Here is a 16,076-nt window from a genome sequence, read left to right as displayed (position 1 = left end):
CCTACTTTATACGATATTTTAATCACTTCAGACCACTGAAGTGCTGACGCCTGTACTGTACAAACAGACTCTCTGGGACTTTCTTAGAATAAGATTAATCCAGTCCTATTAATATCTCAGTATTTACCCTTCACAGCCCCCTTCCATCTACCCCCTCTTGCACAATAAGTCAATAAAACAAAAAAGAACAAGATCTGTTATTTTCAACCTTGCGGCAAACCCCTTATCATCTGTGCGCACTTAATCAGCAACTACCACAGCCTGAGAGAATCACGTGCTGCTGGGAACGTGTGTGACAAACAAATTAGTTTGCCACACAAGGAACTTGGGATTTACACCGTCATGAAAACAGAGACTGAAAAGTTTAACTTAAATATTTAAATTTAACTCAATTCCCTTCTAGCAATGCATGCTTTTAAGTGTCTCACTCTTTGAATCGGTACAGCAGTTTTGTTTTTAAGAGTTATGAAGCACTAAAAAGGACTAGCGTGGAAATGTGTAACTCTATCGTTATAGTATGTCAGGTGTGATGGCTGTAATACAGCACCTGAGTGTGTCCCATACTGGAGGCTGCAACCAAGGCCTGCTGAAGGGCTTTGTTCTTCACACACGTGTTCTGCTGCTGACTCTCAGGTATCCAGTCCTGCTGCAGTAAATAATCAATGATGTCTGGGTAGCCCCTTAAGGCGGCATGGACCAGAGCACACTGGCCACTTTTGTCCACATGATCCACCTGTTTGAGAGAACATAGTATAAGGACCCCTATAAAATAGTACACATTCCACAACATCACAATTGAAACAAACATCGGTGGGGGTGGTGGGGAAAAAAGGAAGACCCTACGAATAGACAAAACTGTACATCCACAGAAATACTCAGACAGCCTGAATCACAGACAGCTACCACTGAAGTGTGCAGGTGACATGTCATGTCCCTCATAGCCAACCTAGGCAGCGATAATGAGGATCTCACAATGAACACGATCAATCAAGTACCGGCCTGTGTGAACTCATTACATTCAGACATTCGATCTTCAAGGCAATAAAGGGACTTTTTTTAATCCTGTTTTTAACAAGAGAGTGTGCAAAACCCAGAATGCTGTAATTAGACTGACTTTAGCTCCCTTCTTGCACAGCAAGTTCACAAGGCCGAGGTGTCCGGCAGCCGCGGCGAAGCAGATGGGGGTCATGCCGTTCTCCGAGACTCCGTCCACAGCAGCGCCGAACTCCAGGAGCAGGGTGGCCATCTCCTGATGTCCCAGGTGAGACTGCACACACAGCACCGGGGCGTTGTTCAGGACCTCCGTCCGATAGTTCACATTGGCACCCCCGAGCATTAATAACCGACTGACCTGAAAAACAGGGGCATTTCTTAGGTCTGTTGACACTTGTGGGTACAGCAATAATCAATGAATGAGAAACTGGAAGAAAGAAAAATCTGATTTACTTAAATCAAGAAAACTTATATAACACTGTGTACCTCAGAGATCTCAAATCTACCGACCCCCCTAAGAAGAAAACCCAACAAAACAAAAGAAAGAGACATAATATTGACCCAAGAGAGTGAAGCATATTTATAAGACATCAGTAATGCAGAGACAGGTCACTGGCCATATCGAGTTCCCACTGTTAATAACTTATAGTGAAGAAAGATGAACTTATTCCTGCCCTTTAGCATAATGTTTTCCTCTTTGTAGCTCAATGATTGTGGAGCTCCTCCATGAGAATATTCCCCACATTGTAGCTTTGCTGAGACCAATCATCTGGAACCATCTCATCTTATTGCACAACAGACAGCTCAATTCAATTTCCCCTAGCATCGACAATAACAACCTAGCCTGGCTGCAACAAAGTGTCACTTCCTTCACAAGTAAAAATGGAAACAAATCATTATTATTTTAATAACTTAATAGTTCATAAAGCTGAAGACAAAATATATATTATACATATTCTTTTTTGAGCATGTAGATTACCCGTTTTTAATTCATCTAATGCTAGACTGAACAATTTTATGATTTTCTACACAATAATTGCACAAATATCTTCATTAGGAATTTCATAATGAGAAGCTCTTTAACCAGAAAGGTCTTGAACGCAGGGTTTGTTTCAGCCGGGTAATGGGACTGGTTTTATTTACAAATACATCATTGGAGTAAATGAACCACCAGAATTTCCAGAGGCGTTCAAAGACAATGAACCAATTTACGATCTCCTCCTACTTCAGCTAATGATGTTATTTCAGTCATTTTACAGAAGACATTAGTTTTCCAGTAAAGCAAAACACGATAAGGCTATACAATGTGTTGATAAAAAAAGACATTCAATTTAAATCCCATGAATGGCCGAGGTGTTGAGACTGAAAAAACAGTCCTTTCAGCTTAAAGCAAGAATATATCAACTGCACCTCTAATTCCTTTGCATGCCTTAGGACAGCAATATTATTAAAGTTTTCACTTATTTTCATTTATAATATGGAATGCAGGCATGCAGCGCCGGGACCAGAACACATCAACATCAAATAATCCCGAAGCTCGGTGATTAACATGACCTTTTGTTTATTAAATTACTAATAATCTAGAAAGGCCCCATAATTACTCATAGTGGCACGAGTATCTGGAGAATGTAGCTGAAAATGGCTATGGATCATGTTAATGATCAACCACAACCTACATCAATCAGAGGCTGGAGGAATCTTCCCCATATTTTCAGTTATGTAATTTATCATTAATGGCCTCATCTACATAATAAACTAATATTTTGTGCAAACTCGGTGTACTCACAACATGCTTAAAGAAGGCAAGGTTAAACAAATAAATGTGAAAGTAAATTAGCACCTCAGTATGCCTACATTAGATTCGGGCACCAGCCGCTTTAAGACTGAATACTGTGGGACTATTACTTGCTCTCCAAATATTTCCAAACACTCTCTGTCAGTAGTTACCGAATTTATTAAAAAATAAACGGTTGTTGCTTGTTGATCTACGTGACGGGTACCTAATGGTAGCATATCAGAATGGCAGAAGAATAATGGGGACTGAACAAAGTCCCAGGGCCAGGACACAAGGGAGGTGGAGATCCAACAGTCCTCTCGGGTAGGACTTTAAAACCTGGGAATTCACTACAAAGCTGTATAGGTGTGGCTGTACAGAAATGGAAGAATGGAAACGGGGTGTAGGATGTGACAGACGGGGAAGTTGTAGATGTTTTAGAGACACAAAACAGCTTGCAGGGGAGGAGACAGTTAAAGGAAAGAACAGCTTACCTTCACATTAGGAGTGTAGAGGTTCCTTAAAGAGGCTAGGGCCGCGGACAGACCATCAGTACTGTAACTTATCCACAATGCCTGGAGGACACTGGAGGAAACACCAGTCTTTCTGCTCTGACCCTGGGAGGACAGCATTGGAAAAGTAACTTTAACATTTGATTGAAGCAAATGAGCAATACAACTTTTATTTTGAACCACTCAAATTTTGTTCTTACCTTAAAAATATGTGCTTTCAAGATGTGATGCCCAAGTTCCATGGTCTGCTGGCGGTTTAATTTGCCTTCTTGGCGAGAAAGCATAAAAGCCATGAGAGCATGTCCATTCCTGTGTAAAAAATAATACCAAAAATTAAACACCGCAATCCAATTGATACATACTGTATACTATAAGAACTTCAAAAAATATTATATTATATATAACATATCAATTTGAACATCAGGAACATCAGGCATTTCACCAAAATAAGTGTGATACATCTTCAACTTGGGTCTTAAAACAAGTGAGGCTTTTCTGGTACCATTTCTAAAAGGTAAGTTTGCTCCCAGTAAAGCAGACGTACAGAGCTTAGTATGCCTGAAAACGCCACCAGCCGAGACTTCAGTAGCAGTGTTTGTCTCCTCTGAATGGAAAGCTCTTAATTTGTTAATTTAGACATGGATCATGAAAATATTATTTCTTAGCCTGAAAGTTTGCTGACTACTGTATCCATCAAGATCGGTGCATTACCACTTCCATTACTCAGCAGGTCTCAGTCATCATCCGATTAAACCGTGTTTAATTCCGTCTAGACGGTCTTCGTTTGCGGATACAGACTGTGTTCCACGTGAATGCAGCCACTATATTATTCCTTGCTGGTAATGCAAGTCCGGGTGTTAATTAACTGAGAACTTCATTAAAAGGCCACGCATGAATGCAGTTTCTTTGATCTCGGCCAAACTATTTCCATTAAACTTTAATCTCTCTCATGCTTCAGTTTTCAAAATAATAATAATAGTTAAAAGATAGTGATTTTGTTGTTCTATTATTGTTAATTGCTATACAATAGATGGATTGATTATATTTGACTGAGTGAAATATGACTGAAAAACAGGTCACCGACTGCAGCACTACTAAGACAATGAGGTTCGGCACTGCTGTCTAATAAGACATTAAAGCTGCAAACAGTTTTTAACAGTAGGATTCTGATAAATCATTTAATGAGGGAAATAATCAGCAAGATTTCTGGCTCCCAGGTGTCTTTTATATAGGTAATGATCAAAGATTAGGAGCACTCTCTTAAAGGGAGAGCACCTAATCTCAGCTCGTTACCTGTATAAAAGACACCTGTCCACAGAAGCAATCAATCAATCAGATTCCAAACTCTCCACCATGGCCAAGACCAAAGAGCTGTCCAAGGATGTCAGGGACAAGATTGTAGACCTACACAAGGCTGGAATGGGCTACAAGACCATCGCCAAGCAGCTTGGTGAGAAGGTGACAACAGTTGGTGCGATTATCCGCAAATGGAAGAAACACAAAATAACTGTCAGTCTCCCTCGCTCTGGGGCTCCATGCAAAATCTCACCTCGTGGAGTTTCAATGATCATGAGAACGGTGAGGAATCAGCCCAGAACTACACGGGAGGATCTTGTTAATGATCTCAAGGCAGCTGGGACCATAGTCACCAAGAAAACAATTGGTAACACACTACGCCGTGAAGGACTGAAATCCTGCAGCGCCCGCAAGGTCCCACTGCTCAAGAAAGCACATGTACAGGCCCGTCTGAAGTTTGCCAACATCTGAATGATTCAGAGGAGAACTGGGTGAAAGTATTGTGGTCAGATGAGACCGAAATCAAGCTCTTTGGCATCAACTCAACTCGCCGTGTTTGGAGGAGGAGGAATGACCCCAAGAACACCATCCCCACCGTCAAACATGGAGGTGGAAACATTATGCTTTGGGGGTGTTTTTCTGCTAAGGGGACAGGACAACTGCACCGCATCAAAGGGACGATGGACGGGGCCATGTACCGTCAAATCTTGGGTGAGAACCTCCTTCCCTCAGCCAGGGCATTGAAAATGGGTTGTGGATGGGTATCCCAGCATGACAATTACCCAAAACACACATCCAAGGCAACAAAGGAGTGGCTCAAGAAGAAGCACATTAAGGTCCTGGAGTGGCCTAGCCAGTCTCCAGACCTTAATCCCATAGAAAATCTGTGGAGGGAGCTGAAGGTTCGAGTTGCCAAACGTCAGCCTCGAAACCTTAATGACTTGGAGAGGATCTGCAAAGAGGAGTGGGACAAAATCCCTCCTGAGATGTGTGCAAACCTGGTGGCCAACTACAAGAAACGTCTGACCTCTGTGATTGCCAACAAGGGTTTTGCCACCAAGTACTAAGTTGAAGGGGTCAAATACTTATTTCCCTCATTAACATGCAAATCAATGTAAAACTTTTTTGAAATGCGTTTTTCTGGATTTTTTTGTTGTTATTCTGATCGAGTGATAGACTGATCATTTCTTTGTCAGTGGGCAAACGAACAAAATCAGCAGGGGATCAAATACTTTTTTCCCTCACTGTATATATATATATACACACATACACTCACCTAAAGGATTATTAGGAACACCATACTAATACTGTGTTTGACCCCCTTTCGCCTTCAGAACTGCCTTAATTCTACGTGGCATTGATTCAACAAGGTGCTGAAAGCATTCTTTAGAAATGTTGGCCCATATTGATAGGATAGCATCTTGCAGTTGATGGAGATTTGTGGGATGCACATCCAGGGCACGAAGCTCCCGTTCCACCACATCCCAAAGATGCTCTATTGGGTTGAGATCTGGTGACTGTGGGGGCCAGTTTAGTACAGTGAACTCATTGTCATGTTCAAGAAACCAATTTGAAATGATTCGACCTTTGTGACATGGTGCATTATCCTGCTGGAAGTAGCCATCAGAGGATGGGTACATGGTGGTCATAAAGGGATGGACATGGTCAGAAACAATGCTCAGTTAGACCGTGGCATTTAAACGATGCCCAATTGGCACTAAGGGGCCTAAAGTGTGCCAAGAAAACATCCCCCACACCATTACACCACCACCACCAGCCTGCACAGTGGTAACAAGGCATGATGGATCCATGTTCTCATTCTGTTTACGCCAAATTCTGACTCTACCATCTGAATGTCTCAACAGAAATCGAGACTCATCAGACCAGGCAACATTTTTCCAGTCTTCAACTGTCCAATTTTGGTGAGCTTGTGCAAATTGTAGCCTCTTTTTCCTATTTGTAGTGGAGATGAGTGGTACCCGGTGGGGTCTTCTGCTGTTGTAGCCCATCCGCCTCAAGGTTGTACGTGTTGTGGCTTCACAAATGCTTTGCTGCATACCTCGGTTGTAACGAGTGGTTATTTCAGTCAAAGTTGCTCTTCTATCAGCTTGAATCAGTCGGCCCATTCTCCTCTGACCTCTAGCATCAACAAGGCATTTTCGCCCACAGGACTGCCGCATACTGGATGTTTTTCCCTTTTCACACCATTCTTTGGAAACCCTAGAAATGGTTGTGCGTGAAAATCCCAGTAACTGAGCAGATTGTGAAATACTCAGACCGGCCCGTCTGGCACCAACAACCATGCCACGCTCAAAATTGCTTAAATCACCTTTCTTTCCCATTCAGACATTCAGTTTGGAGTTCAGGAGATTGTCTTGACCAGGACCACACCCCTAAATGCATTGAAGCAACTGCCATGTGATTGGTTGGTTAGATAATTGCATTCATGAGAAATTGAACAGGTGTTCCTAATAATCCTTTAGGTAAGTGTATATTTATACGAGTAAACAGTGTACTAAATGTGAAATCGCAGAAAAACAATGCTCAGTTTGCAGTTGGCGTTTCATGTCCACATTAACTGAACTGAAGTAGAACACAGCAGATTGCCGTTAATATTTCAGATGACCACATACATATTTAACACTCATGCCTGTTCTTCCCTCAAAAAACATCCAGCTTCAACCATTCTCACGTTTAAATTTGCATCCCATTACTTTCAAGCACAAATGCTTAAAGAATGTTTAAAGATGTAAAAATTTGCTACCACTTGAAAAGGGATTGTAAGTTATATTAAGAGTGATATTTTGCATGTCAGCCCCTGAACCCAGAAACAATAAGCAGTTAAATACTTTCAGTTAAATATGTTCCAGGTAAATCTTACATGTCTCACATATCTAAGTGGCTCAGTATCTGTGTTTAAGTCTTTGATGGAAAATGCTCAGACAATGTCACTGTTCTCACATACTGAACTTACAAAGAAATAAAGAAATAGAAAGCGATTCCTAATGTATAATTCAGACCCTGGGAAATTCTCTAGCAAATTTGAAACCAGATCAAGTTGGTTTACAGTCCAAAACCTCAAGATGTCAACCTATTTTAAGTAAGATCAGCTTTGAAACATCAGCTGCAGAATATGATTGCAATCTTCTTCATTATGAAGATACATTATAGAATTTGCTAGTTGTTCTTTTGTTTACTGGTTTATTCTTTAGATCAATTTACCTGGAGGAGCTTTATTGACATCTTGAGGTTTTGGACTGAAAATCAGGTCACTGAGTTGTTGGAATTCACTAGTGAATTATCTATGAATGTATACAAGACAACCACAAACATAGTGTACATGATGTTTGTAACACAAACAAAGATTTCCAAAGTGAAACTCTGTGCACACAGTCTGTACACAAGGTCAGAGATTTGGGCCTGTTTTGAAAGGATTCAATTTTAAGCGCAGGCAGCTGAAAATTAAGTACAGTGCTATATCGTTCTGAACATGGATGTGTTGTTGCGATTACGAGCTGGGTGCTACTGCACATGAACAGGGTGAAGAAGGAAGGGAACCGAACATACACTTCACCAGTTCTCTTCCCCTGCAATCTGCATTGGTTCATTTATATGAGTAGCTTTATTTCATGTTTGTGTAAATAGTCCAGTGCCATTTTTATTCTCTCTGTACTACATGGATAGGTTCTAATGTGAAACGTAAACTGAATGAAACATGATGCAGAGGCACAATAAAGCAATGGGATCCGCACTGACGTGCCTCTCATATACACTGGGATAAAATGTACACTCATTCTCATCTGATTGCATCACCACACAATCCTGGAGGGGCCTAGGATACCAGTCGCCTTGAACGACCGTGGTCACATGGGAGAAAACCACACAGAACCAGGATGGAAAAGACATCTGTAGATAAAGTGCTTTGACATTTGTCTGCATCAGTAAGAAGGTATGTAAAGAGAAATAACAGCTTATAAATGGTGCATTTGGAGCTCGGTGTAATAATTTTATATCCTTTAAGGCTTCTCTTCAGCCTCTTGAACAGAGCTCTACGCTGCATCATAAATCCACCAATAAATGGCGGATATGGGCACAAATTAAAATTCCTGCAGCAAGGTACATGTTTATTCAAATTTGTGAACGGGGCAGAGCTCTTAAGTATTCTGCGAGAGTCTGAGAAGAGGCTGCGCCGAATATATGCTTGCATCCCGTCTGCTGCAGCTTCATTTACAGTGCTGGCACATGGCAGGAACAGCTCGCCGTGCACAGACAGCTATTACATTAGTCTCTGAATAATGTTTGAGAGAAATGGCCTCGTTTGTAAACACAAGCCTTCCAAGGTATCGCAGAAATCAATTTTGTTGCACATTATTCTCTTCATTGAAAGCATGGTGGCTGAGGGTTCCTTGTTTTAAACCTAATCTGACTGATGGACATTAAAACAAACTGTCAAGGACGGGCACAGCGTGTATAGAAAACCCCTCTGTTTCTGCCACACGAGTGTGACTCTGGACTCCCTGATGGAATTAAGCTTGAGAAAGATAGGAAAGAATTACTTGTCAGGATGTAATCTGACAATTGTTGCCACACCTGCAATACTCTGTTATAACCCCTATTCACCTTAAATGTGTGCAACAAAACTCACTTTCAAAACTAAACTATTGCAAGCATAACGTGTAAGACTGCTTTTTATAATGAGATAAGTACCTAGTGTTAATTTGTGAGACTTTTTCCAATTACAATTTTTGGAAGGTGCTAAAACAACAAAGTATTCACTATATATTCTAATAACAATGCAAACCAAACCAAAACAAAACAAAAAGCTAAAAGCTTCATTGAGAAGGTGCAGAAAGATTACTATAGACTTGCTATCTCATAATTAACTAGACAATACATGTATGTTAAAAGGAAATAAAACTCCACATCTAAGACAACACCAGTGTTTGCCAAACTGAAATTAAGGAGAATCATGTCTTAATGTTTTTCCATTTGTTCAGGATACGTGCATTCTCCCGTACGTCCCTCGCATGCTTATTTTATCTCAATACTTGTTTATTTTTATTGCAATGGAAGTATGGCTGTTGGCCTCTCCTTTGGGTCCTAATCTTTTATGAGGAAAACAGGAAAATGAGGGCAAGAGCTTCATTCCCAGCAAACGCAGTTATTTCGTTTGGAAATTAATGTAAACAATGACTCGACTGAGACATTTCGTCTCATCAGACTCCAACATTTGCAGGAGTTAAAATGGCATGAGGCACACACGCCAGCATTTGTTTGTTTTTCTAATTTTTTTACCTCGCTGTTCTCCAAACAAGAACATTTTCCTTTCTTTGCGGTAATGTGTGTGCCAGTCTCTCGGGAGCACTAACCTGGGGTCACAAAGGAAGTCTGTGCTTTCGCCGTCGGCTCTCCACACCAGCCACTCCCTGAAGGAAGGGTGGCAGAACATACGGGTTTTGTCCCTCCGTTTGATAAGAAAACACGAGAGCCCTTCCATCCGCTGCTGAAAGTCCTCCCAGTCCAGCTCCCCATTCACACAGCCCGCGTTAATGGCCTGGAAAATCTGCTCATCTGTCATTGGGTGAAGGGAGGCCAAGGTCACATTCAAGATGGGCCGAGTTCTCTCGAAGGCAAAGTTGGTGATGAACTTCATGTTGCACTGCAGCAGATAGAGCTCAGACAAAGACACAGGGACCACTTTGTAGCTGGCACTCTTTATAACCAGGTGTCCCTTTTCGAAAAGGTCCAAAGTGAGTTTTAAATACAGATAGGAGCCCTGGCTGCGCATAATCAAATGGTTGCTGACTTTGCCGACAATGACTGGGTCTGCTTTGCCATTGAGGGAGATATTGTTCAGGATCTCCTTACTGCTGTTGATTCGGTACTGGATGTACGCATTGAGATCGTTATTGATGTCCTTGTTCTCTGGGAAGTCGTCCAAAGAGATCTTGGAGAATGGCAGCAAACTGGTAATATCCTGTTGAGAAAAATGCAGAAATAAATATGTAAAGGTTTAATTTACATCTGCAAATGTGAAGGAAGTTCTAGAGAGACATCGTCGACGAAAGCAAACAGGATAGACTCAAGTCGCTGTCATGTCTTTAGATAGACAATATCTATTGATATGTTACAAATATTACATGCCATTAAAGCAGTCCCAAACATCAATGCGATATAATCATACATATAAACCAATTTTAATAAAATGTTCCATAATATAGGTACGCAGGATGTCAATAAAATGTTTCAGAAAGAATAAGGTGTTGATAACTGAGTTGCATAAAGGACATTTATTATTAAAATTAAAAATATCCCCATAAATATTACTCCTACTACTACTGCAACAGTATTATATTATTAACAAAGAGTAAAATTAACAAATAATCCCTATCAGTTAAATTGTTTGACTTGATTCGTTAGAGGTTAATATGCTTAGGCTGAAGGCCTCCCACCTACAAGCAATTTCCTTTTGTTGGCGGCATGCTGTGAGAAGACTAATCCATCACTCTGAGGTATCGCACTCTTTTTTAAATGAATCCAACATTTTGAGGAAAGAGGCTTGTGATGGCTGTCTGCCAGACTCCTCCCGACTCCCATCTCTCATTCCATGTTAATGAGAGTCAGTTACCTCATTCCAGTATACCTAAACAATCTAACGTTCATTCATTTACACGGTATCGATGAGTAACCAAAACTATTCAACAGAATGGCTCCAAGAGTGCTATTAAGGCAAGATTAATAGAGCAAGTGAATCCTGTAAAAGGTCAGACATTTTTTCTATTGATTTGATTTGGTTTAGAGGCATGTGGAACTTGGCCAAAATAAGATCCTAATTTCCCAAGAAGAGAAAGAAAAAAAAAAAAGATAAAGAAATGAGGACAGGCCTTTCTTCATAATTTCACCACATAATTATTTTCTTATATAACCACTGCTGATTACCAAAGCCATTATAATGCATTAATAGACAGCTTTAGACAAATATATCCGCCAGTCATCTGTCAGATTACGTACACTCTCAACGACCAGAGAAAGCACTGCTTCTATTGTAATCAACTGACCTCAGCTGACCAGTCTAACTCAAATATATGCAGTATGAATAAAGCTTTCAAATTGATTTTTTTTAACCTTGGCAGGATTTTAAATTTGTCACAATTTGTTTCAATTTGCAGTCTTTAAATTTAAGAATTTTCAGAAATGTTATGCAGCGTCCTGAGGCACTTTTGCCTACATATAACCTCTACTACTACATCTGACAGAAAGTACATTTTGGGGTAAATAGTGTATGACAGAAGGGAAATGATAAATCTACTACTTTTACTTTTCTATTAGCAAAATCTGAAATTGCTGTCCTTGGTATGTTAAAGAGAAATAAAATATTCAAAGCCATCAAGGCCACTGTATACTCTATTAAAACAGAATGGCAAACATCTACACAAATTGTGGTCTTTTCCATTGCATTCCTCGGGGCTTGGAAGATATTTAAATGTATAACGGGACAATTGTTGCATATTTTACTGAATCACGTACAACACTTCAAACCAACATTCCTACGTTTTCAGAATTTACACAGGAAAGAATTCAAACGAAGTCAATTGTGTGCTGTACAGTGAAACGAATGCCAATCTAAAAGCAATGCCAAACAAAAGCAACTTCTACACAATGGCTCCATAAATAGCTAACTACAAGAGAGAAATAAAGCTGCAAACAGACATGTGCTGGTTGCCAAATAAGCACAGCATAGTACTAGAAAGAAATATAATATACAATATAAATCATTTTGATGCTGTGAAGCAACTTGTGATCTATATCAGAGAAACTAAGGCTGGCTTAATAAAAACAAATAAATTTGAAAACACCGATTGACAAGGTCATTCAGAGTTTTTATTAACAGCTCGTTGGTACTGTCAACATCATTTATCAGAATACTTCTGGTGTGGTGAAAGACAAACTTGAAGCATTTCAGGCATGGACAAACTCCCAGAACGCACTATTATGAATGTCAGACATTCTCAAACATGGCTGCGGCCATCAGAGAAGACCGGAAATCCCCAAAGACGAAAGATATTGATCATGTGATGAACGTGATTTTCAGACTGCAGCACCAATAAAGCAGAGAGAGTTCATGAGCGTGCATGTTTCATTAAGAGAGAGCACACAGATCATCACCTCATTAATTATCTGTAATTCAATAAGGATGAGTTATTTTTTTCTCACACAAAGTTGCTTGGACCATAATATCAAGACGACCTACTTGAAAATTAAATATTAATATATAAAGTAACGAGGAGGATTTTAAGCATGTTAAAGAAATTCAGAAGATAATGTCTGATCAATATATATGTACATGGCTACGCTGGGAAATATACAGATTTCTACAGTAACGAAAATGAAGTGGAAATCAAATAAATATACATTTCGTATTCATGCTTACTACACAAACATCTGATATGCGTACTATAGGGAGTATTTACAAATGCAAATACATTTCTCTTACCAGAAGGTTGACTCTCACAGTTACTATCAACTTCAGCCACGATGGAAACTTGGATATAATCTTGGTGATAAAAGAAGCAATGGTGTCCCCATAATCTGGTTTATGAAACTCTGCCTCATTCAGCCCATCGATCAGAATGATGTGGTCTTCTTCTGGTATTTTTCGCTCTAAAAAGCACAAAACCAAAAAACAGCAAGAATAAATTAAACAATTTATACAATTCTGTGTGACAAGAATCCTGTGTGTAATTAATTTATAAACCATATTCCTTACTGTGCAACACATACGGTTTATGACATTAATAGATTCATATATATTGAATATATTTATATATAGAAGCTGTAGGTCTAAGCAAGACAGACAAGTGGAAACATCTTGGGGAGGCCATCATCCAGCAGTGGATCAATATGGGCTGATGGTGATGACATTATATATATATATACACATATATATATATATATATACACAACCATTTATATTACATTAATTATTCACCCCAACCTATTTTAAGTGACATTTTGTGCTTGCACTTTGCCTAATTTAGTTGTCAGTTTTCTTGATGTGTTGTTTTCAGCTGCAAATTAAGCAGAACTGTTTCATAATTACAATGCAGATGCATGTTATCGACAACTGATTAAGTGTAAAAGTCAAGCAGTGATAAGGAACACTGAAAACGTAAAGGTCAAGTCCTATGTATGGAGGAGCACCAGAATGTGATAAAGAAATTGTATGTAACAATCTTAATAAGGAAATACAGATTTTAGTGAATCCATATTTTTTCAATACATAATTATTCGGGCAACCTTGAAGATAAGCGACTAAATTATATTTTTACATGAGATGCTGGGCCATTAAAGCAGATGTATCTGAACACTTCAAATCTGAAGTAAAAAAAAAAAAAAATGTTTTCCAGCCCTTCATTTCTTCAAATACAGCTTTGATTTTCTGTTTCAAGATCAACTGGTGAAAATAAAGAAAATAAGTCTGAATTATCTGAATGCATTAAGTATAATAAAATAAAATAAAATAAAAAATATATATATAGCAGGGGAATTTTGTGTAGTTCTTCTCTGCAAGATGGAGATCTATTTGCACATTAAAGTGATTAGAAAACATTTAAAAATTCATTAAAGAGAAATCTGGAATTCTGAACTCTCCATTCCCTGCTGGGGTATGTATTGGATTTTACTGAGAGAGCTGTTATATTTATAGAAAGAGATCAAGAATACAGATTTGATTTCAATGAACAAACTGTAAGCTTAAGCCAAGTCCTTAAGACCTGGCATGGTCTCGATCTACAGATTCGTGCTTATATATATTCTTTTGCTGCAAAAAAAATAATTTCTCCATATCATGCCACATATTAGATGTCATTAATTTTAATAAGACAGCAAAGAAAAAGAAGGCAATGCAGATTTATCACATTCCACACTGCCAGTCAAGTCAGAAATGCTGGCTTGCAGTCTTTTCAGTGCTTAAATGCTCTCCACATTGATTTTGATTTCTCTTGTGAAAACAAAAGGTTTTCATCTATTTGTAGTTCAGTTGGATGTTGAATTAAAAAAAAACTAAAAACATATTGATCCAATATGAACAAAAAAAAATCTCCCTATAACTGCATACCTATTTACTTTGACCTTGAACTGGTCTGGTCCCAGTGTGCTTTGAGAAAGCACACAGAACCAAATGTGTGTTCCTCCACTATTGAAGAGCTTCATCTGAAGTCCTTCATCTTTATTTATTCATGAACATGTTTCCATTTCAGATGAGATTAATCACTGCAAAGCTGTGTACTCAAGCACACACACACATCACACTGGAAAAACAACACCATGTTCTGAGCTGCTATGGGAAGAAATGAATATAAGTACAGCCTTGATCCCCTCTAACCCCGTGGGTACACAACTGGACCCACGTTGCTCACATCCCCGCAATCCACTAACATCTAAACTACTGTACATTATGTTGAAGTGTTTGTGTCTTGTAAAATGGTATCTTGCCTGTCCAGATGGCAAATTATCTTTTAATTTTTTACATCCCGGCAGCTCATACTTAAAATGTGGCAGTGTTAGCGATACATTTGATTTATAGCACATCTCTTTCTAGGCATTTTTCCTAAGATGATGATCACACTGAGCCTAATGAGAAAGTGGCTTCAACAAAACAGAATCCTTACATAAAACATTAAAAAAATAAAAAAATAAAAAAAATATATATATATATAGTCTGATTGTTTTCCAAGCCAACACTGCTGTCTGGCTTAACATTATACTTCAAATAAGCAGAGATAAGACAGCCCCCCGTGACGTGGACTGATTCTCGGCGTACCCTTCCTCAGGTTGGCGAGGGGCTCCAGGACGCCCCTCCTGAAGGCGGCCATGGGGTCTTGAACACAAGAGCGGAGGCTCAGCATGCTCTGCAGGTGGGGCTCTCTCAGCAGCAGCTCTCGGTAGGCGGTGAGCTGATGTGCACGGCACAGCAGGGCCGCGATGCTGTGGACGAACTCTGGCACCAGGCATGTGTATGTGTTGTCCGCCTGACAGTAATGGTAAGCAACAACCTAAAACACAAGACGGAGATTGGAAATGTTGAACTTCTACTCACAGGGTTTTAAAATTCCTAAAGATCAAACAGATGAGGTGAGGATGTCACAATTTTGGAAAACTTGGATACATTGCCACTACCATCATTTTAAGAGTAGAAAATTGGTGACACTGAGAACATTTTTTACAAAGCTGATCCGTGACTGTGACAACAGAAGTGTCAAATGGAAAACTTAGAGTAACTCTGCTCAACCATCACTACAAAATGGCAAGTCTTTCTTGTGGTTTGACCCAGGTCAAATAAACAATGTGCTATCAGCAAAACCTTACTCATAAGCTGCTTATAGCCACTTCACTGAGGCATTCTTCTCAAAACACTAGCATTAAATTATTTATTTTGAATCCTGGTGTGAACAGAAACAAAACAAAAATAGACATGGTTATGTAATGCATCCATAGTGGGA

The 16,076-nt window shown here is 39.4% G+C and overlaps 1 protein-coding gene across 4 annotated transcripts in view; it reads right to left on the bottom strand.

Moving 5' to 3' along the window:
- The window catches only part of LOC136711731 (protein TANC1), a 118,363-nt gene that overhangs the window by 15,539 nt on the left and 86,748 nt on the right, over window positions 1-16,076 (bottom strand). For all 4 annotated transcript variants that reach the window (XM_066688176.1, XM_066688178.1, XM_066688177.1 and 1 more), the window contains 7 exons: window positions 15,398-15,629; window positions 13,070-13,236; window positions 9,945-10,552; window positions 3,480-3,588; window positions 3,262-3,384; window positions 1,115-1,351; window positions 548-733 (listed from right to left, as the gene is read on the bottom strand). In XM_066688176.1, coding sequence (XP_066544273.1) covers window positions 548-733; window positions 1,115-1,351; window positions 3,262-3,384; window positions 3,480-3,588; window positions 9,945-10,552; window positions 13,070-13,236; window positions 15,398-15,629 — 1,662 coding nt within the window. The remainder of the gene's footprint in view (window positions 1-547; window positions 734-1,114; window positions 1,352-3,261; window positions 3,385-3,479; window positions 3,589-9,944; window positions 10,553-13,069; window positions 13,237-15,397; window positions 15,630-16,076) is intronic.

Source organism: Amia ocellicauda, chromosome 16, assembly GCF_036373705.1.
Source record: "Amia ocellicauda isolate fAmiCal2 chromosome 16, fAmiCal2.hap1, whole genome shotgun sequence".
Classification (NCBI taxonomy): Eukaryota; Metazoa; Chordata; class Actinopteri; order Amiiformes; family Amiidae; genus Amia; species Amia ocellicauda.
Note: the sequence above shows the minus strand (reverse complement) of the source record. Positions and strands in the feature narration are given on the sequence as shown.